General features: G+C 35.3%; 1 protein-coding gene across 1 annotated transcript in view; it reads right to left on the reverse strand.

Moving 5' to 3' along the window:
• Positions 1-1,200: 1,200 nt before the first annotated feature.
• nudt17 (nudix (nucleoside diphosphate linked moiety X)-type motif 17) overlaps positions 1,201-23,267 on the reverse strand; it is a 47,199-nt gene continuing 25,132 nt past the window's right edge. Inside the window, exons 5-9 of the mRNA XM_039752364.1 lie at positions 19,484-19,509; positions 18,926-19,018; positions 17,065-17,163; positions 9,860-9,996; positions 1,201-5,003 (exon numbers count right to left, since the gene is read on the reverse strand). Coding sequence (XP_039608298.1) covers positions 4,796-5,003; positions 9,860-9,996; positions 17,065-17,163; positions 18,926-19,018; positions 19,484-19,509 — 563 coding nt within the window. The 3' untranslated portion in view covers positions 1,201-4,795. The remainder of the gene's footprint in view (positions 5,004-9,859; positions 9,997-17,064; positions 17,164-18,925; positions 19,019-19,483; positions 19,510-23,267) is intronic.

Here is a 23,267-nt window from a genome sequence, read left to right on the forward strand (position 1 = left end):
CTCTCAATTCAGGGTTGTATTTCAAATGCATAAAGGACACTTCCTCTACTGTGTTGCTGAAGGGTTTGTTATTCTTTGTTTTTTAATGTAATCTGTGCATAGTTAACGTTGAAGCATTGCTGAAAAGGATCAATTCTAAGGAAAATGTTTACCTTACATGCAACTGTAGAGTCTCCAGATGGATCCTTGGTATTAACATATGAAGAAAAGCTAACAGGGAATGTACAGATAGCAAATAATCACTTGCATCTTCTTAAAGTAATTAAAACGCTAAATATTAAAATGTTAAAACTTTTGTTTCAAAACAAACGCTAAAGTGGCAAGTCACTTGATTTTTGTAACAATTTAAACTTATTGTTCAGTTCAGGAAAACTTTAAATAAAAACTGCACTGATGTTGTTTCCACAAAATCTCAATACTCTATATAACAACACAATCTAATAAAACACAACCTGACAAGAAAATAAAAAGTACATTTCCTTTGTAACTAACACTGAACTGTTATAAGTCAAGTTATCCTGAATAAGTGAACTAATCTTAAAACGGAATGAATTAATACAATAAATACAGTTGTTAAAATAACACTGTTAAGCATAATTTACTGTATAAATTATTTTTTGAAACTAGTAAGCCACCATAATATAATAATGTGCATAATTCAGTTATTTTCTATCAGGGATTTTACTATTTAATCGGAACAGTTTAGCTACAGTAAGATAAATATTAAGTTTAATAATAAAACCAACAAGGAATTTGTAGAAAATTCATATTTGATATGGCCTGTGACAGACATGGTTGGATTGACATGGCATCCAGTTTTGCCAAGATAGGCAGTCAGATAAGTGAATTGTATCAAGTTATCAAGATCACCTAACATGAAAGATATCAACTTACCCTTTAGATTCTTTTCTTAATCGGGGATAGGAAGAAGATTCAAAGCCATTTATACACAGTACCTCTTACCTTTCACCTGTAACACTGAACAGCACATAGTCAACCCAGGGACCTCTAATGGCAGGCTGCCTGCTGACTTGAACTGTCTTTATTTAAATACCTTTAGTTTAACCCAGTCTTCCCACTATTAGAGGGCTTCACAAAAGCTTCATTTTTGCCCTTAAGGGGTTGCAGCTTGAAAAGAAATGGACAATCTAGCTCTTGGCTTACAAGTAATAACCAGAAAAAGGCATTGAAACTTCTGTCTTTTACTTGAAAATGGTATTTATTTGCATCAAAACTATTAACAGCAAATACACAGTGATACAAAGAATCATACAACATGGCTGTGATAACTCATCATTCAGTCCCAGAAGAAGTAATAAAATTCTGATGACCACTCCATTCCCAGGTGTTTTTTTCTTTTCTTTCAAAAAGAGACTCAGAAAAATCTTTGGTAGTTTTTCACACTGCATTGGGGGTTCCACCAGCATAGCTGCCCCCTTCTCGCCCAAAAATGACACACACAAGTAACAGAGCATCTTGACAATAATTTGTGCAGTTTTTCACAGCACAGGAAAATGTTTCAGGCATTATCATCAGAACGCTCAAGATTAATTCTCTGATATTCACAGTTAAGTCAAAGCAAAAAAAAAAAACACTCCGAATTCCTGCTTCATGCTCCAACTTCCCCAGCACGTTCTCAAAAAACAAAAACAGGAAGGAAAAACACCCAACGTTATTTGTTTTATAAAGAAAATTGGTGTTCACAATGTTTTGTTAATAAAAATTGATTGTTACACTCATTGCTTTTTAAGGAGTGTTTTTTTTTTTAACTTAAAGAATCAGGCTAGAAAATTACTTTGCAATTAGTCAAGCAATGCATTCTTGTTCATTTGCAAATGTAAAAAAATATCCATCCATTAATCCATCCATCTTTGAAGCCCACTTTTTCCTGAGCTGGGGTTGTGGGGAAGCTGGAACCTATCTGAGCAAGGACAGATGTGTGAACACACACACACACACTCATATACACATACATATACTAGCGCAAATATTTTTATCCTGACAAAATAAAAAAGGCTAGAAACACGCTCTCTCTACTGTACAAAATTCATCTTTTGCAAATAAGAGAAGCACCAAAAGTGTAAATTTTGGTACAACTGTCAATTTTATGGAATCATAGAAGCAGGAGTCACCAGTTCAGTCATTTTTTAAGCCTTCACGGTCACTGGGCCTGTCTGCATATATCCTAGTAGGTAAAAGTAAAAGCAGGAACTGCACACACAACCATCGAGATGCTAGATGCTAGTTAATATAAAATGGACTGTATGTGTTTGGGAGCAGAGGAACAATGAGGCAACAAAACCAATATGATGCTCCCAAAGCTGTTGGAAAATATAGGAATCCGTTTCTAATTAAGAGATTACCTGCAGTAAAAAAAGTTGCTGAACCACAGCCTGGCAAAACTCTGCTGTGATAACCAAACTGAAGATGCAGACACTTCAAACTGAACTCTTGAAACCTGCTCTGTCTGCAGCAAAGTATTCACATTACTTTCTTAGCTACAAGTCATTTTTTTCTGCTAATGAATAAGTAAGCTAATTATCTGAGTTATTCCTGTTCTTATTATCCCACGTCAAACACTTTACCAATTCAAATTTAATTTTTTTTAATAAGACTATCTTTTACGTTTAGTGGGCCAGAGTGGATTAGCAACCCCTCTTTTCTAATTTTTTCTAGTTTTTCAAAATTCAAAATAATGCAACTGAAGTCTGAGACTGAAATTCTTAATTAACTTTAAGTAGAAAGCAAGTTTTTATCTAGCTGCTGTTTACATTTGCTTTTTTTTTAATCAGACCAAAGATATTTAAATAACAGTCAGATATTGAAAAAATGAGCAATACACAAAACAATGTCAAAAACAATTAGGTATAAATGCTGTCCTATTTCTATTGTTCACCCTACCTTCCAGACTAGGCAGAATGAACAGCAGGTGCTGGACTATACCATGGCCTCACTGATAATTAACTAATATCCTGAGAAGAAAACATTTTACTTTAGAAGTAAAAGGATGGTATGTACAGTTACACAACCTGAAGCCATTTATCCCTCTCCAAAACTTTACCCATGTTAGACATTCCTGTTTCAGCTATATGTTTTGCTGCTAGTAAGCCGAGACATAAATTAACAAATGCAGCAATATTCTCCATTTACACCACACCCTATCAAAACAGATGCTTTAAAAATTTCCTTTAAATATAAAATCTGCTTTAAGCAAAAAGGATCAGAAATTGAAGGATCTTCCATTCTCTAAATTAAAAGAGGCATACAAGTTTGGGCGTCAATACTGTGAAACAAAACTGGAAAATCAACAAAAAGTGCATGATAAAGAGGAGGAAGCATTAAAACATATCAGATGGTGACTGGACCTTTACTGTTTAACATATGCTAGCTAAGCATGGGTTCACCCCATTGAAATCCCAAGAAAAACCTGCATCTATACAAAGAAATCGACACTGGCAACAACTTGAAAGTTGAACAGACATCGACTATCCATTTGCATACAGGTGTTTCTAAGAAAGTGAATGAGTGAGAAAAGCTGTAGAAGACATTTTTCTTTGATTGTACCTCTTAGAAACCAAACGAATGAACAAGAAAAGACCTTTTTTTCTTACCCACCTATAAGCCAATCGCTTTTCTGTTGATAAAACCAGAAAACTCAGTACCATTGTCATCTATTAAAAGATTCCTAAACCAGACTTTCAAATGGCTTTATTCCTGAACCAATACTTTGTGGCAGACTGAACACCACTTATGAGTATAAATGTATGTTACCATCAACAAAGAGAATCAGTGTGTGGAGAAAGGAGACAGACACTGATAAAGCATTTTTATTGCTTTTATCATCATTGATTAAGTGTATTGCTTTTCTTCTTGAAATAAACTAGACCGAGATACTTTCAACAGGCATAAAATCCTAATGGCCTAAAATCCAATAATTCAAAGGAAAAAGAAAACACTGAGTATAAATCCAAAATATAAGCATAATTTTTTTTACAGTAGTCTGCATGACTAAATCATGTAAAAAGTGAAACATGAAGGAGTATTTTTCCCAAAGGAATAAGGTCAGCTGTTTCCTGAGGCACAAAGTTATTTTTTTAACATAGTGGGAATGAGAAGTACACATTTGAATTTCATACATATTTAACATACTTCAACAATTATGAGAAAACAATGGACTGTGTACAAATAAGGGTCTTTCCTATTAATGCACATGAGAATGCTACATTATTTATTTTCTTTACTTTATAATACATACATATTTTTTCTCTCTACTAAGAAAATGCTTTGAAGAGCAAGGCTCAGTTCTGTGGTATATTCACCTCCTTCATGCCAGGCCCACCTTTTTGCCAATTCTTTATACTGATGCATAAAGGTTCAGACTCCAAAGTGCAAAAAATTGTTATAATTAACTTTCAGCTATTCAAATGAACTGTTTTAAGCCAAGAGCTGTTGAGAAATTATATCCTGCAAATGAAGGTCAAAATGTGTATAAACAAGATATCTGCTCTATGTGTACTGTAAATTAGTTTCACTGTCTGATAACCTCAGGTCTGTTTTTATTGTGGTGACTGTATACAGTAAATAACACTCAAAAATGAGTAAGAGACCTATAAAAAGGAATAATAACAACTTTACCATTATTTAACAATTGTTCACAAAGACATGTTATTTGCAATGAAATATCAGAGAGGATCAATCTTCAGTTTCATGTCCTCTGTACAGTTAATATTTCTATGTTTGGTTCTCAACTTTTAAGAAGCAATCCACTTTAAATATGTTTTTTTTTTCTCATTCTCTATTGGACAGGGTCAGCACCTTTTTCATTTTGATTTCTGTCACTCCTCTGTGTGATCGCTAGAGTCTTCAGCCATAGTTCCAGGGCAAACTTTGTACCAGTACTAACCCTCTCAATGTCTGGTCCTTGTGTTGTTGCTTTATTTATGAGCACAGAAAGAGGCAAATTGGTTTGATGCAAAACACCATCCTTCATGACCTCTGATATCCTACCAAAGAAAAAAGTAAGAAAATCATTAACTTCCATACATCATTAATAAAAACGAATTGCAAACTAGGAGGATATTAGAATTAAAGAGACTTCCAAGACAGATACAGAATACACAAATAATAACAAAAATAACTCAATAATACTCTAAATAAAAATGCTGTCAATTGCCAAGACATTTTAATCTTGCTACTATTGGAGAAATGGCACAATTAATCTGCTCTTAGTCATTCCAATTTTACTAGAAGCATGGAGAAAAGGCTAATAGCATTATACCTCAACAAATACATAAAACGGCAGTGCAAAATGGAATCATGTAGAATAGTGCACTTGGGATCAAATGTATCAAAGATAATGTAATAACTAAAATATTTATGAAATGCTGAACGTCTTTATACACAGAATGTAATAAAGTAAAAGCCTACCTAACCTCCTCCTCCTACATTAATACCTTCCTACTAACTTGGAACTTCCATAGCCTAATGCATTGCTTATAGAGAAACTGGACAAACCACTGAAACTCCTAAAAATTCAAGATACCATAAATAAGTTATAAAGCAAAAAAGCTATAGGTTCAGATGGTTATCCAGTCTAATTTTATAAAATGCTGTCTATTAATGCCAGGGTTTTTTTGTAGGATCTAGGGAAGATGATGTAAATTGTTCTCTCCAGAATTAATACTCAATTGATATTGTTAAAAAAATAGAATTCTCAAAATCATATTTGTTTCTTAAAGGAAGGGTACTTAAGGTATTTTAGGAATTTCAGTATGTAAGGAGAGGAGGTACAAATTGTGTTTTCTTACAAACATTTATTTCTGTTCTTTTTATTAAAAAGAATATCCTTCTCAAAGTCCTATTTCTTTTTCATGATAGAGGATAGGGACCGTAATACAGAGAAGATTCCTCAAGGAAATTGTATATTCCTCCAGAGTTAAGGAACAAAGTGTTAGTCAATCTTTAATAAATATTAAATATTATTGGTGGAAAACCATGTATAAAGATACATGATTACATTGCTTCTTGTGTAACTTGTTGCAGGTTAAGACAATTCAAGGGTGTCCTTTTGGTCAACTGCAGCCTATTCCAGTTTCAAATTTCCATGACTTTATCACTGATCTCCCTCATTCAAATGCGTTCACAATCATATTAGTAGCACCTGACAGCTTTTTAAAATATACTCATTTGATTTTGCTCAAAAAGCTACTGCCAGCTTGGACTTTCTTCATCAATCTGTCTAAAAGAGGCAGTGATTTGTATTAAAATTGTATATCAGACACAACTCACCACACTAAATAATCTAAAAAAAATGTAAAATCAGGGCCCCCAATTGTGAATGATTCCAGTTACCTTCTGCATTGCTAGGACATGGGATTGAGACTGTCCTAAATTACGACCTTTCTCTGAGAATATATCGTTTTACATATCAGTGTTGGATTTATTGTTTTCCTAAATTTTCTTATACAATGTCTGAAGCAGTATCAGATGGGATTAATCTATCTAGTGATAAACTCCCTACACTGTTAGTGAGTCAAATCATCAAATAATCCTAATGCACCCTCCTTAACTCAGTGGGGAAAAAGGAGGTTTATTATCCCACACAAGGAAAATACCCAATCTTCTTTGCACAGAACTGTGCAGAGCTTGCTCTACAGAATCTGTCAAAAATGTATTAGCATTATCTTAAAATACTGTAGGTCTGCTAGGCTTCTGCCAACATTTATTTATGACTTCTGTTGTTTTGATGAATATGAGGTAGTTTTAATATAATTCACTTTCGTTAATAATTGGCAGTCTGTATTGTTTAAGGGTGGGGTTTTAGTGTTGTTTATGATCACTGAATCTTCACTCTTTTTGTGATTTGCTAGATTAATAGTATTTTGAAAGTACTGATTTTTCATCTTTTGTTTTCAGCACTGTGTATTGATTGTTGTATTACAGATATTCTATCATAATGTATGTATCTGGAAACAAAACTTCTTTAAAAGAATTTATACATAAGAGACCAAAATTATTTACCAAAGTGATTTCTTGTGCACAACTACCTACCATAATCAATGTGTAAATTGAAACTTTACAAATGAGATATTTAGCAAGTAATCAGTTGCAGCAGTGATCTTAGCTTCTCATTTTATGAGAAAATCAGCAGTGTCTTTTGACATTTATTCACATCATTGATCATGCTATCTTTTCCATGCATGGAGTAAAACTGAAATTAAAGTAAGATTACAAGATTGCACATGACTTGCACATATTAATTTTAAGATTTCCAAGCAGAAAACAAGTGCTTTGTCAGGTTTATTTAGTACAGAAAAATTGAGTCCAAATATTATCAGTTTAAAAAAAATTAACGCTTAAGACATTCATTGCAACAAGCAGCAATAACCAGCAGTAATACACATTAACAAGGAACAAAAGACAACCTAGTCAGGTGAGCACTAAAGCACTAAACATTAATTAAATACAAGCATATAACAAGATTCGTACGTTTATATACACACTGTGATTTTTGACTGGGCGTGTCAGACAGGACAGTGTCGCACAGGGTATAAAGAAGGCCCATCAAGACTTTGAAAGAAAGGCAAAATCTTAAAGGAACTGGCAATACTTGAACAGGATGCTATAGGGGAAAATAATCATCAACTGCCATAGATGCCTAGTGCTCTGATGGTTGAAGAAATGGGCAACAGTGAATTGAGATATTTAAATTGCCTTGTTAGAGATTAGGTTCCAGAATAAATTGCCAGATGCAAGTTGTTACCCTTCAGTCTGCTAGGTGCCAACCCACAGTCCCATGGTCCTGGAATGGACCTGTTAGTCACTTTGTCCTGAAAGTGTTTCAAAAGACTCATGGTGCTCAGATCTTAGGGGCCGTAAAGGAAAGCTGTGCCTTGGTTGCCTAAGATTTTATGGACTAGATCAGGGTTCTGGAACTAATTTTAGCCTTGGCCCTGAAGTGGCTCCAGGAGAGGTTTCAAAGTCACCTAATGGAAGACAGGCCTTTCAGATCAGAGTTGGCAGGTGAGCTAGGGCAAGGGCTTATAGACAAGAAGAAGAGAGGCCGGGAAAATAGTGTGAGGAAGTGTCATACATGGTTCTTTGGGCAACTGGGTGAGACTCTTCATCTGGTTGACAGTAGTCAAGATAGGCACAGCAAAGCTTATTTTTTTTATGTAACATAACATAAAACAAACCCAAATAATCCAATTCTGGAGGGTTAATGGTGGCATGAATCAATGCTACCAGCATGGGGTACATAACAGAAAACTCCCTGGACAGAGTACAAATTCATCACAGGGACCACTCATGAACATACACCAACTTACACTGACACAAGGGTTAATTTGAAATCACTAATCAACCAAACTGCACATCTTTGGGGATGTGGGATGAAAAATGGAGTAACAGAAAGAGACTCCTCAAAGACACAGGAAGAATCTGTAAACTCCAGGACATTGGATTCTTGAAGAAAAAGCGTTGCCCACTGTTATTTTATGTAGAATCTATATACAAGGTGTGGCAGAAAAGTAATGAGACTGATTTTTTATTTACCAAAGTTTTTATTTTTTTCAAACATCAATGTTATCCCCTTCAAAGTAGTTCCCTTGGGCAGCTACACACCGATGGAGACGTTGTCCCCACTGTTGGTAGCAGCGCTGGAAGTCTTCAACCGGTATGGTCTTCAGCAAGTCCGTTACACTCTTTTGGATGTTTTCTAAAGTCCCGAAATGACGTCCTTTGAGGGCATTTTTCAGTTTAGGAAAAAGGAAAAAGTCACCCGGACTGAGGTCAGGTGAATAAGGGGGCTGGGGAACCACAGGAATGTGTTTTTTCGATTGTCCATCTGCTCAATTGTGAGGTTTTTCTGCACCATTTTGGCACAGACCTTTCGCAAATGTTCAGTCAAAATTTGATGAACGGTAAATCTGTTCAAATTTAATTGCTCACTCATTATTCTTAATGTTAAACGACGGTCTGATCTTACAAGAGTGTTCACACGTTCAATGTTTTCATTGTTTTCGAAGTTGAAGGCCTCCCTGAAAAACTTGAGCTTGGGATAAAGAATGTTCCCCATAGGCCTGTTTTAACTTTTCAATCGTCACACTTGCTGATTCTCCAAGCTTAACACAAAATTTAATGGCACAACGTTGCTCCAAATTCCACTGTTCCATTTTGCGTGACGCACAACCAAAAACACAACTTCGCTAATAGCAGTCACAAAAATCACGTAGTTAACGGAAGGAGTTGAAACTCGCACTGAGCTATGGGAGGGTACTGATACACGTGCTCTATCAAGGGCAACAGCGCAGCGTTGCCAGATCGCTTGCAGTGTTGCCAGTTCTAATTACTTTTCTGCCACACCTCGTATTCTGCAATACTGGGTGAACTCAAAACAAAAGCTAAAAAGGCAGAATGTTACAGTAAAACCTATTAACCAAATGGAAACAACACCATGTTTAATCCTGGTGAAATATTTATGATTAGTTATTCCATTCTAGGTGAAATCTTCTAGAACATGACAGAACTTTACAAGGGTAAAATAGAATTAATCATTTTAAACAGATACATAGCCTCACATTAAATAAACTTTACAAGTCATGTGCTCAATAGTAACTCCTATAGAAGTGCTGCAAGTATTGTCCATCTCTAATTAAGCGTTTGTGTTAGTTGATTAGTGACACTAAATCTGGGCAGCCTGAGTGGGTATATGCATGAGAGTTAATGCCAAACCACAGACTGACATGTCCTGGGTTGGCTCCTTCCTTGCAACCAGTTATATCCAGTCAGACTCTGACTGTGGACTAACTTGTAAACTGTACACAGCACAAGTATACTTCTTGCTTCATGTGAAACCCACCTCACAGCTTCCGGGAGGTCATCTGGCACTCTTCCACAATCATCTTCACCGTCAATTGATGAGACAATGGCTTGCACAACAGCAGGGCCAACCCAAACACAGGCACTGACCTCCTGAGGATTTGGGCGTAATCTCTCCTGAGTAAGAGCATTAAAAGTCATAAAAAAATAAATACTAGTGAAAGTTTAACTACAGCTTCACCTTGGCTATAGTTCGTAATTTGACCAAAATTCTAAAAAATGGATGTAAATGTGCATCATATTACGGTTTTTTTTTTTTACAGAGCACTGATATCATTTACAGTATATTTGAAGATACAGTTTTACAGTATGGACACCTTCAATCAAAGCTCGTATCACCACCTTAATATGGATTCTCCAGCATCACATTGAACAATAGAGTTTTACAATAAAATTTAAAATCCTTAATATGTAATATATTAAAATGTTGTTAAATTTATTTTAATAAATCACTCAAAAAGCTGTTTTCTTCTTTCTGAATAATAAGGACACTTCATTTAAATTGAGAACTAATTGATCTACTTATACTTACCTGTAGTAGTTCTGTAATGTATCTGAGGATTTTAAAGACCTGGATTAGGTTCCCAAGCAGATCCCAATCCAGACTAAATTCTTGCATCTTGTTTAAGTAAGATATGTCCCTTAGATGAAAGATTAATTTGGTTGCTCATCTTTTCATTGCTTCTAGAGGATCTATGTATTTTTTGTAGCATAATGACTGAAACTACACAGAGCACTCCAGGTTTGGACTCACTGTACATTTCAGAATAGGTTTTATTGATTTATTTTCATCAGTTTTTGGTATATATCCTTGTTATATATCCTAACCTTTTATTTATCTCCTCACTTGCATTTAAACACTGCCTACAAGATGCCAACATTGTATCATATGCACAAACCTTTTTAAGAGGTTGCTTTCTGTAGATCAGCTTTGTCCATAAATAATTAATGTTCCTTTTGCTTGCATGCAACACTTAATCACTTGTCTACATTAACTACATTTCACAAGTGTCTACCCACTATTGTCTAGGGCCTTTTGGGTTGCTTGCGGTACCCATTTTCCTAATTTCAGTGCCACTTGCAGCTTTCATGAGTTTACTAACTAAATCAGACATGATGTACAGTAATTAAAATTAAATTAGAAGGAGTAATGGCCAGGCGGCACGGTGGCGCAGTGGTAGCGCTGCTGCCTCGCAGTTAGGAGACCCGGGTTCTGCGTGGGTTTCCTCCCACAGTCCAAAGACATTCAGGTTAGGTGGATTGGCAATTATAAATTGTCCCTAGTGTGTGCTTGGTGTGTGAGTTTAGATGTGTCTGTCCTGCCCTGAGTTGGCGCCCTGCCCGGGATTGGCTCCTGCCTTGTGCCCTGTGTTGGCTGGGATTGGCTCCAGCAGACCCCCGTGACCCTGTGTTCGGATTCAACGGGATGGAAAATGGATGGATGGAGTAATGACCAAAGCCATTACCACAGGGCAGCATTCTCCTATTGTTTATGCTTTTCTCCTCCTTGGCTGATAAACCAGCTTGTCTATACTTTGTAGTTTCAAAATTAATCTTCGGCATTTTGAATATCTAAGTAAATAATGTCATATGCTTCACTTTCGTCTATTATTCCCAAACAGATTGGTTTGCTAGGATTTTCTTTTTATACCCCCTTTACCCCATAATGGCTGTTATTTAAAATATTATTTTTCATACAAATAGTTTCTTTATTTATTTCTGATTAAATTGTTTATAACCTTACACAGGATATTAACAGGGGTAGATGAATTGTAAATACAGATAGTAGTCTGCTGGTCTGCCAGCTATTCCATTTCTGTAGTCCAGGTACACTTTCTGGTAGCACAGCTTTATATATGGGGTAGGCAGTTACCTTTTTACAGCAATGTTTGTTTGTGAAGTTTTGCTGTACACAAGTGCATACCACTCCGTCTTCTACAAAATATACAGCACAATATACCTCATCTACATCTTAGAAGAGAATATTTTATTAAATAGGTGATTGTTAAAGGATTACTGTAAGTCATGTTGATGTTTTTCCAATGTACTTGAGTATTTCAACAAAAATGAACTGAATGCTGCATTAATATTGTACACTTAAATTTTGATCTCAGATGTCATTTAGACCCCATCGATTACTTTCTCTGTCAAAAACATCATTAATTTGACCTTCAGCGTTATTCTAAGGTTACAATACTTTACAGAGCCATAAGCATTTAGTTGACCAAAGCCAGTGATCTGTGTATAGGCTGCATTAAAATTTGTCATACTTAGACCATTAAGCAGGTACTCATGTTAGTAAAGACGAGGTCTTAGGACTGAAAAAAGCATGTTCACACTCCGCACTGTTCGGACTGATACTAAGGAGTGTTTTCACAACTGACAGTATACCATGCAGGAGGGCATTATTATATGTTAATTGAGAGTACATATCAGTTAATGGTTAGTGAGCATCTTATTTTTATGAGATTCCTCTCACATCTTATCTGTGACTGCATCAAGGTAAATCTGCTTGTATTGGAGTACAGCCCTCTGATTTCCAAAGGTTAATGGTCATTTCCTAAGTCCAATCTCTTGAAAATTTGTGACAGGAGCATTGTTGAAACATTCAAACAATCACATGTGATTAATAAGCTGCTAGATATTTTAGGCTATTTTCTCAGCTGTAGCAAGCTCTGTCAGTTGAAAAGGGCTATCAGTTATTGTATATCAGTGCACATTTTTATTTCCATGTTGCACATTTCATGAAATGACCCAGCACTAAATCAGTATTTGCTAGATCCTACAATCTAATGTCACTATGCTTCCCAGCCTTTTCAATACTAAAATTAGTATTGTCTGAAAACAAAGGAATGCTTTTACATACAGCACAGTAACTTCTTTTGACTTGATTATGATGCTGTCTCCTCCCTGCAACCATCGTTATTTTATGTAATATGCTCTTTATTAAATCCGCAGAAAAAAGTTCTTCCAGTGTATTTGAAAACCTGTTTTTCATTTCATTTGTCATAATACTGCCTATAATTAAGATTCCTTTCATTTGTATTTAGTATTGAAGCAGTAATGAAACAATTCACCTTGACCTCACTACTTTTTCTAATCCATAACAAAATATGTATTAATAATTACCTTATTTACATTGTGGTAAAATGAAGAGGACATACAACTTTTCTTACCCTCTCTGCCCCAGTTGCTTTAAAACTAATGCCATTGTTTCTCATGCTTGCGTTATAAACATGCTGCACAATTTTGCTATATTGCTCACTAGTGTGTGCGTGTGTGTGTGTGTGTGTGTGTGCGTGTGCATGTGTGTGTGTGTGTGTGTGTGTTACACTGTAGTTACTGCAGATCCAAAACATAAGGTAGTCCACAGGTCTTTTGTGAGTCTGTAGTTTGGTTGTCCAAAATGAAATACTGGAAGTCCCTGGTGTTGAACTGAATTTAATTTTGTTAACTTTGACTTGATTGTATGGAATGCTACATGCTTTAAATAAATTCAATAAAAGTTATTGAAAAATGAATTAAATAAATAACTGTATCATGTAGGCCTCTCTTCATACCTGTGTCCTCTTGTAATTAGCATTTCACATTATTTATTTCCTTTTTTAAAGATGAAATATCTCTTTATTTTAATAAATGTCTTTCATATCCAGACATTTCTCTTACATTTAACATGACAACTGTGCTTCTGATCCACATTCAAAGTAAGCTTTTTACTAATATGAAACCATATATCTATTCAAAACTAGAGTGTTAGCAGACATTGACTAAAGAGGCTTTGCTAATATTCCGTTGAATGAAGAATATCTGATTACAGAGGAGATGATAAAATATTTCCCTCAACAATCAAAAAGCTTTTCCACGAAGAAGCAAAATGATAGACTTGTTACTTTTAAGACTGGAATCCTCAACACAATGTACAAATAGTAACACAACTGCCATAACCATAGACAACACAGTAGAAGGAAATTTTTCTGAGTCTGATAAACCGCTTGTTACTGTAGAGATGAGATTAAAATGAGTACAGAATAAGTCTAAATATGTTATACATCTATATATATAATCTTCATTTGGATCTTGATCTTTGTTTGTCCGCGAATTAATTAGAAGAAGAAGCACTAGATGTCAGTAGAGAGACAGCTAAAATATAGGCATTGCATTAAGAATCTCCTCCAGGCTTATATTACTGAAGACTGTAGTACTCCAGTCACACCTCAAAACACAGACATTCAAACTAAACAAACTGTTGTGCTTTAAATTAACTAGAGAGATCTTCATTTAGAACTTGATCTTTGTTTGTCCGCGAATTCCACGCATGCGTAGACCACCTACCAGTTTAGTATGTTGTTGTTACTCACGGATGTCAACAATGTGCCGGAATAACAAAAGGGTTGGTGGACAGTGTTACGTTGGTTAGCTCCTGAGGCCTGGTTAGAGAATGAGATTGCCGAAGATAATAGGTACGTGCCTACGTAACATATGAATGAAAGAAAGACAGTGGGTAAAATGAATGACAACGTAACAGCACGTTCCGGAAATTATTATTGTTACATTGTAGCCGGCGAGTGCTACGCGTCTCACAGTTGTACCGTTGCTTGCTCACATGTCAGTGAAGTGATCCCTATTTATGCTTTAAAGAGCCTGGATACCTATGTGTCTCCCTTTTATAACCATTGCTCCGTGTATATTGCCTTACTCTTTGGATTGCCACAAAGCAACCTGCGAGATTGGAGAAAGGTTGAGAAGAGATCGTGGGAGGAAACGACAGCGTCGTGAAAACAAGACGGACTATGAACGGACAGAAGCAGAAATGCTCCTACACCACCACATAATTATGATTCGGACAGTGATTCAGAGTAGGCCGTTCCTATCGAATCAATGTCCAAGGGTTTTCTTTTGTAATTTTGTTTCCCTTATAAAAAATCAAAATGCTGTGCGACGAAGGGCCCAGTTCACGACTGGCAGCCGCGTTTAAATAGGGAGCCCTTCACAGACAACTTTAACATGCGCAACGTAGTTGGGCGCACATGGCTAGTAAACTATATAAGATGATTGCAAGAACAAATCTGAAAATCCATATGCAGTTATGGTCACTACATTAACAAACCTCTACTGCAGGTGGGATGAATAAATCAACATGCAGGAACAGAATGCATTGAGACAGCCAGAGGAAAGCCTCCAACTGCACTTTACCATTCTGAAGCATGATATAAAATAACTTTGACATACCAAAAAGCAATAAAGCATCTCAGCAGGAGCTAAAATTAGATGCTAAACCATACAGAAAGTCCATCTGATGGAGGTAAGTAGGAACACTGTTTCTTTTTTTAATGTTACAGCAGGTGTGTTATCTTATTTTAATACTTAGTAGTGTTTACAAATATATCCAGAGCAATATCTTATCAGTAATAAAAGAAAATTAATCAAAATGACCAAATGATACTAGAACTGCACTATTAATTCCAGTGGTGTCCGAAAATTGCTTGTCTACATGTTCTTAAATGATTATGCTTCATTTCAACATATATGCACCTTTACTGTCTTACAAAAATGCACAATTTGATTTCACAGGTCTATAGTTAACACTGATTTAATCATAACATAAAGACACAGTTTTTCCAATAACTAGCAAAACTGTGAAAATTAATATAGCCATATTAAAAATTAAAACTTTAAATATAGGTTTAAGAATGTGCAATGCTTTCTCAGATTTCATGTATGTTGTGTGACATTGCAGATAGCTTTGACAACCGAAAACTCCAGTTTATATTTGATCAAAAAGATGTATAGATTAGATGACCAAGTTAAGACCATATAAGCTTTAAGATAAAAAGAAAAATGTTTATATTATCTGCTACTTTTCATTCATTCAAAATGTCTCTTCCTGTCCTTGTAATAGGTGAGGAGATGAACTCAGCATCAACAACAACATAGAAACATTATATGCAAGTGACAGCCAGCAGAGTGTCTGGGACATAACAAATTAAGACTCCCAGTACCAAGGGAAATATCTGGCTGCCACCTCTGTGTATGATATGGCCAATGTTCCCAATGCAAGCAGTCCAGATTACTACCCTAATACTCAGAAAATAGCACTGTTGTCCCTTATGCGGCCTTTAAGTAGTGCACTCCATTCATGCAGGTATTTAGAATACAATATGTATTTTTTTATATGTATACTGTACATACAAACACACAGATATACACATATTATATAGTACATGAAGATTTAGTACACATTTATACACTGTCATGGATGGCTGGAGTCCTTGCCTGGCCAGGACGCCTCTTCTCTGGGAGGACTGGGAGAGCAAGCCTAATCAGGGCAATACCTCCCCAGGAACGCTAGAAGGGTTGCAGCAGTGCCTAGGACTCCCACAGGGCTTCATGGGAGTTGGAGATTGGTGTTCCCCTGTTGGGATCCATGGGTGCCGTCAGGAGGTGCTGCAGCTGCTGTTGAGCTCTGGAAAGAAGCTCTTCCGCCACACCCTGAAGTGCTGCCGGAAATAGGTCATCAAACACCTGGAGCACTTCCGGGTGGGCTATAAAAGGAGCCGGTAGCCACCACTCCAAGAGCCAGAGTCGGGAGGAGGGAAACAAAGCTTGCCAAGGAGGAGTGGAAGAGAAAAAGAAAAGAAAAGTAAAGGATTGGGTTGTAATTGTGCTTGTGCAGAGACTGTGTTGTGTACTTGTGGGAACAGGGAAGACGTTCCCACAAGTGAAGAAACAAAATAAAATCCAGTGTGCTTTTGAAAGTGTGCCTCTAGCATCTGTCTGTGTCGGGTTGGGTGGCAGCTATGCCCCCCTGTTGAGTTGTCACAACATGTATTTGTTCCTAAGCACATACATTGTAGTATGGCCAGGTTCAAGATTATGTGGTTGTAAATTACAGTATATCCATAGAGTTCATAGAACATTGATTTTATAAGTTAATTTGTGCTTCAGAAATATATATTGAGTCAATTATATTTACAGTGTACTGTGGTCTAGATGTGAAACTGAATAAATTCCACAAACATTTTATATACCATATTTGGCAAACTGCCTGCCCTCAAAGAAAATAACATTTGAAAACTTTATATACTGTATATTGCAAGCCCATACCAGTTTTTGTTTATTTTTAATAGTCTTTTAAAAGCTCATCTTTTACTGTAATCTTAGACAAAAGAAAGGTGAAAGGCTTACCTCTAACTCATGATGGGTTTGTGTGCTTTGTACTAGCATGTATGAGACAATATGATGGCGGCATGGCAATCCTCGGCTCAGCATTGGAGGAAACACAGACTAAAGGAAAGAAAAAACCCCAAAATAACAATAGGCCAAACTTTATTCATTCATAATCTGCTAAAATAATAATGAGTAAAATCACAAATTCTTTATGATTGCACGCACAAAAATAATCAATTTTAGCAGTATCAAAAATATTTTTATTCTTAATTTGTAATAAAAAATTATATTCACTTCTACTTTAGTGTAAAAATAAGGAATGCTGTGTTTACAATTGTTTTACTTTTTAAGTCTTTAACACACACCAGTCTGAACACTAGCTACCATTACTTGTTGCCTCACAATATATTTATCTCAGCTTTAGCTTTGCATGAGATGTTCATTTCATGCACAGAGAAACTCTTTGTATACTCTACCTTCTTCTGATATATTTAATCAAATGAAGGCATAAATTGATTTGGTGTGTCTTGAGTGTATGTTTTTGTTTGAGTGTTTCCCAGTAAGGTCTGCAACATCATCTGGATATTAAAACAGATCAGTATAATTCCACAATCCAGAAATAAGTGCAACAAAAGAAGAAGCACTGGTCACAGGACAACATTTTGAAGAAAGAAAATGCTGTTGTGGTCATCATTAATCCCTGTCTTTTTACTTTTAAAAGTCAATCAAGGCCATTAGACCTGTAAATAAAAATACTCTTTCTACTCTCTTCTTTAAAACAATAAATATGAATACTTAAAAAAAGAAATCAGTTATGTGATATTGATCATCATTGACACAGGGAAATGTCTTTCAAAGTTATAACATTAAAACTGAGGTTATTAAAAAAATGATTTAAACGTATGAAGTTGACTATTTCCCTTAGCTTTCTTCATTTTTGTTGTTGAGAGAAGTTGTCTTAAAAAATGTACTTTTATTCTGTTCTTAATGTGGCAAAGTTACTATGAAATGGGTTCCACTATTTAAGCCTCTAGAGGGTTCAGAAGGTGCATGCAGGGTTGGCTAGGAAGTGAATAGATTAACAAATTACTTGACAGTGTCTTGCATATACTCTTGTAACATGCTGTTTGTTTACTTACAATAAAAAATTAAATATTCTCCCTCAAGGAATGGTCATAACAGGGACTAGCAAGTATTACATCACTGTAGGCTGGGTTTAAAGAGGAGTTTTGGAAGAGATTTGATATAATAAATACAGTTGCTTGGACAGATTTCTGCATGTCTGAGGGTTTCATAATTCATGAACTGATAGAGTTGATTGCAGCACAATGTTAAAATACTTGACACAGCAAGCTGTGCCATAGCGCATCTGTATTATGATTTGTGACTCATGACACATTTCCCATCAAACTATAGGTGCGTAAGCCTCTCTAGAAACCCATTTGGTGTATTAACGCATTATAAATAGTTGAAATGTCTGTCTAATATTTTCTGATATGCAACCAGGACAATGTCACTTATTAAAGACAGAGAAACTTTGAATATGTATCCAAACAAACAAAGATCTTCGTGCACTAGCTTACCATTTTGACTATGTATCCAACCAAACAAAGATACTAGTTCAATAGTTTACGCTGATACAAAAAAAAATGCAGATAGTTTAGTATGTTGCAGGAAATATACAATTTATTAGTCTACTAGAAGGCATCATTGCCATTTCATACACAGAGATATTGATGCACACCGTTTAAGATTTGGGAAGTGTAAGTGATGCAAGCTAGTAATTAACTATTTTTCTTTACATACAAATTGAAATAAACAGTACAGTACTTTTAAATTATGAATTGATATGTTAGTATTATTTGGTTATAAAGATTACCTCCCACAGTCCTAGCATTTGAGGAGAATATTCTTCTGGGCCCAGGGTGATGCCCGTTTCCTCCTGAAGTTCTCTCATTCCAGCATCCACAAGCTAAAGTAATGAAGTTTATGGTAGGAAAAGAATGTTTCAGCAAGATTCATTACCTGATTTTCTAAACTTGAATATACCAATATAAGGTTGTAAATGATGTTTAAGCAATAATGCAGTAGCACTGGGCACAACACAAGAACAAGCTCCGGACAAGGCACACTTACTGCGCACATTGCCTCACACTGCAAAATTCATTTATCTAAGGTCAATTTACAGTTGCTAATCAAAATTAGAAAAAAAAATTAATACCAAGAGGAAACCCATGTAACTTTCTGACATCAGTTTTAACCATCCAACCATTACACTGCACATTTTCAGTATAATACACTTAATTATAAAAAGGCACTCACCCATAAATTAAAAAACACAAACCCTTTATGAAAGGCTGAGACATAGATATACACCACTATGTAAATATGAAATACCAATGACTCATTTTTGCTAAATATGACTATAAATAAATACCTTTTCTCCAAGCTCCACATGGCCACCTACAAGAAATAAATAAAAAGGTCAGTGGTCATGAACGTTATGAAACTCAAAGACTAGAGTGCTTAAGCATACATTAATATATTTTGGAGTAAGAAATGACTATATTAAGCAACAATTTAGACAACTAAAAAGTAATATGTTTCAACAACAGGTTTTAAAATAAATGTACAATCTATCTATCCAGTTTAAATAGATTAAGTATTTGTAATGCCCACTACTAAAATTTAAGAAAATCTTCCATCCTATTAACTTTTAAAGAGGTTTAGAATTATTAATTTCAGATAAATTAGATAACTAATGAAACTAAGTGCTGCTCCCCAAATTTTCATTTGCCACCTTGGTTATCACCAGCATACAGTCATTTCCACTTCAGCACAACTTTAGAGTAGAGATGACTCGGCTGTTAACCAATGAAACAAGCTAGACTGACCTGGTGAGCTGCAGCAGCAGTATGGACACTGCTTAAGTGACCGTTTCTTCAACCCAGAAACTTTAATTGGGAGGATATAAGAAAAGTCACGGATGCAATTCAACTTGGCTGTAAAACAATATCATTAACCCAATGTAATACTGTTAATTCTAGCTCATTTTATTTTGTTTTTAATGCTCCCAGTGCTAAATAATAGAATTTTTATTACTGATTTATATTTTAAATTTTTGCAAAACTTGAAAAAATATGCCATTTATTTATTTTTTTATACAGAGTCTCCAAACAACCTCACTGCAAGAATACTTGCTTTTTATTTTGGCAAATGAAATCTGCCTTTTAGGTAAAGTAAATGCTTTTTCAAATTCAAATTCTTTTTCATTTTTGTTACAAGAAGGAAGTTTGTTATATCAGGTGGGTTTTTACAGTGAAAAATCATAACATGATATTAAAACCGCATCATACAAAAACTTGGGCACCAAACATAATTTTGTACAATAAAATACAGTAGTGAATGTAATACAGTAAATAGATTATCAAATCATATTTGGGGTATATAAAAACTAAACCAACATTCAAATAACTGTTGGGCCAACAGTTAATCCAGTTGAAGATTATTGAAATAAAACTTATTTGAAAGATTAACAGTAATTGGGATGATGGAGTATCATGAACTTCTAACTTGAGGGCAAAAAGTGAAATTCTGAAATTAGTGGATGATTTCGAAATAAATTCCCTTTTAATTCAGTGCAGATCTTATGAACTTCTTCAATGATGAAATTAACAACATCCAATATTTCAGCAACATCTCAGAAACTAAATATTGCAGTGTCAAACCCTTTCTCTCCTTGAACACCACTTTATTAATTTTAACTTGATTACAGAACAGAAACTCTCAAGTTAAATTCCTAAAATAAAATTTACAACATGTCCCTCATGCCCATGCTAAATAAACCTTTAAGGCAGCACAAAGTCTAAGAATGATCAAGTTTGTTAATGAATGGGGCAGAGAGGTGGTGCAGTGGTGGTGCTGCTGCCTTGCTGTAAGGAGACCTGGGTTTTTGTCCTGGGCCCTGCCTTCATGGACTTTACTGGTTCAACCCGCATCTGCGTGGGTTTTCTCCACCTTCTCCAATTTCCTCCCACAGACCAAAGACATATAGGTTATTTGAAATGATAACACTAGATTGACACTGGTGTATGTTTGGGTGTCCTGTGATGGAGTGGCACCCTGTCCAGGGTTTGTTCCTGTCCTGAGTCCACTGTTAGCTGGGATAGCCTCCAGAACCTCCCATGACCCTGGTCTGGATTAAGTGGGTTGGAAAGTGACATCACATTACTGTGTGCCACAATTGCTAAACTAAAAGAATCAGTTACAAGACCAGATAGTCAGTCACTGGAAAATTATGAAGGGCTCACAGGCACCATTCTTGTGTGGTTTACTTAATTTACTAAATTAATTTCGCTATCCAAAGAAATGTGCTGATAATACTCTGTCCCTATAATTAAAAGTTAAATAAGGTATTCCCAAGCACTCAAAACTCTGGTCCGCTGACCTGTACTGTTTTCCCTTTACAAGTTTCGACTGGAAACAATCATTACAAAACATCATTTTTACCTGAATGCAGATGAAACCCAGTTATACTTTTCTTTTAGACCAAATGTTTTTTCTCTAATAGTGTCCTTAATTAATTAAAATAATTGAGTCAGTGAAATAACAGAGTGGATGGATAATTACTACTTGTCTTTGAATATAGAAAAAAAGAAATGTCATTTATAGGAGGAGAAATGATGAAGACCGCAACAAAATTCTGTTATTTTTTTTTTTACTCAGTTGATCTAAACATTAGCTTAACTGAATCTGGATGCAACCTAGACATTATCTTTGACACCAGTATTTCTTTTAAAAAACACATTGCAACACTACATAAACCAGAGTAAAAACATCAGAAAATTAAGATGGTTTAAATAAATTAAGGATGCTGAGAAATTAGTTTGTGTATTTACTTCTAGTATGATTCACTACTACAATCTGTTATTCATTTTTTCTTCAAGCAATTCTATATGAGGCTTTCAGCAAGAATCAAAACAAGAACTAGAAAAAACATACTGTAACTCCTGTTCTTAAGTCATTACACTGGCTTCACATTAATCATAAGCTCCTTCTTACTGCCCATATGAAAGCTTTAAATGGTCAAGATGCTACTTACCTATCTAAACTTACATTATATCAACATCCAGAGCATACACTAAGCTCTCAAGATACCAGTCTGCTAAAGATTTAAACTATTAACAAAACACCAATAGGGTGTTGAGTTTTAAGCTACAGGCTCCCAATATTATCCTATATAAGGAATGCCATTTTGGTCTCAGCTTTTAAAACCTGTTGTGAAGATTTACTACTTTAGCTTAGCATAACCTGACTACAGCTCCTGATTGCATAGTGCATCTTTATTTGTTAAGTCATTTGAAAAATATAAATATTATAATAATTATGTACCTTTACTAACCCTCATCTATTTCTGTGCTCAGTATCCTGCTGTGGGTCTTGGTACCACTGCTCTACTTCAAAGCCGTTTTCCTGCCCAAGTGAAAGGACACATGAGATACTGGGGGCCTTGGAATCAAAAGATGAAAAGTTTCTGTCATCATATTAGACGGTGCAGCGCAAACTTATACTGCAGAATGCCCAGGAAGACAGTGGGTGGCCAGTTGGTATAGGTCTCCACACCTGTGACTGATTCTGACTTTGTTTTTTGTCTTTGTAGGTTATAAGTTATTATAGACACTCAAAGTTTTTATTTTCTCTGAGGATGCTGCAGACTGGGGTCTTTGTTTTCCCTGCTTCCACTGTTTATTGGTCATAACTAAAAAAAAAACAATATTAATGGACAAATGCTGAGTGTGTTTACATATACACACAAAATTTGGATAAAATGGGTAAAACGATTAAGGTAGAAACCTTGCTTTTAAAAAAATAAAATAAAAAATTCCATGCATAAGTACACTTCTGGAGTTCTACTTTGGAAAATTTCTCTGATGTCATTAAACTGCCCAAATAAAAGAGTGAAATGTCATCATTGGACACCATGTATCTGAAAACAAACAAATTTTCATGTTTTATAAATAAATGTAGCCCTTAAAGTACTGTAAAGTAAATAACATCCATCCCCTTTTTACATCCCTGACCTATAACCTGACAATTCATGATATGAGTAGTAGTCACTAAATAAAACTGTTTTAACCCTTCTATAGCAAATATCATGATTAAAACTAAAATGGCACTTTTATTTCAATAGGTTTCTGTTACCAGATTGCATGCAATGCACT

Source organism: Polypterus senegalus, chromosome 1 (assembly GCF_016835505.1).
Source record: "Polypterus senegalus isolate Bchr_013 chromosome 1, ASM1683550v1, whole genome shotgun sequence".
Lineage (NCBI taxonomy): Eukaryota > Metazoa > Chordata > Cladistia > Polypteriformes > Polypteridae > Polypterus > Polypterus senegalus.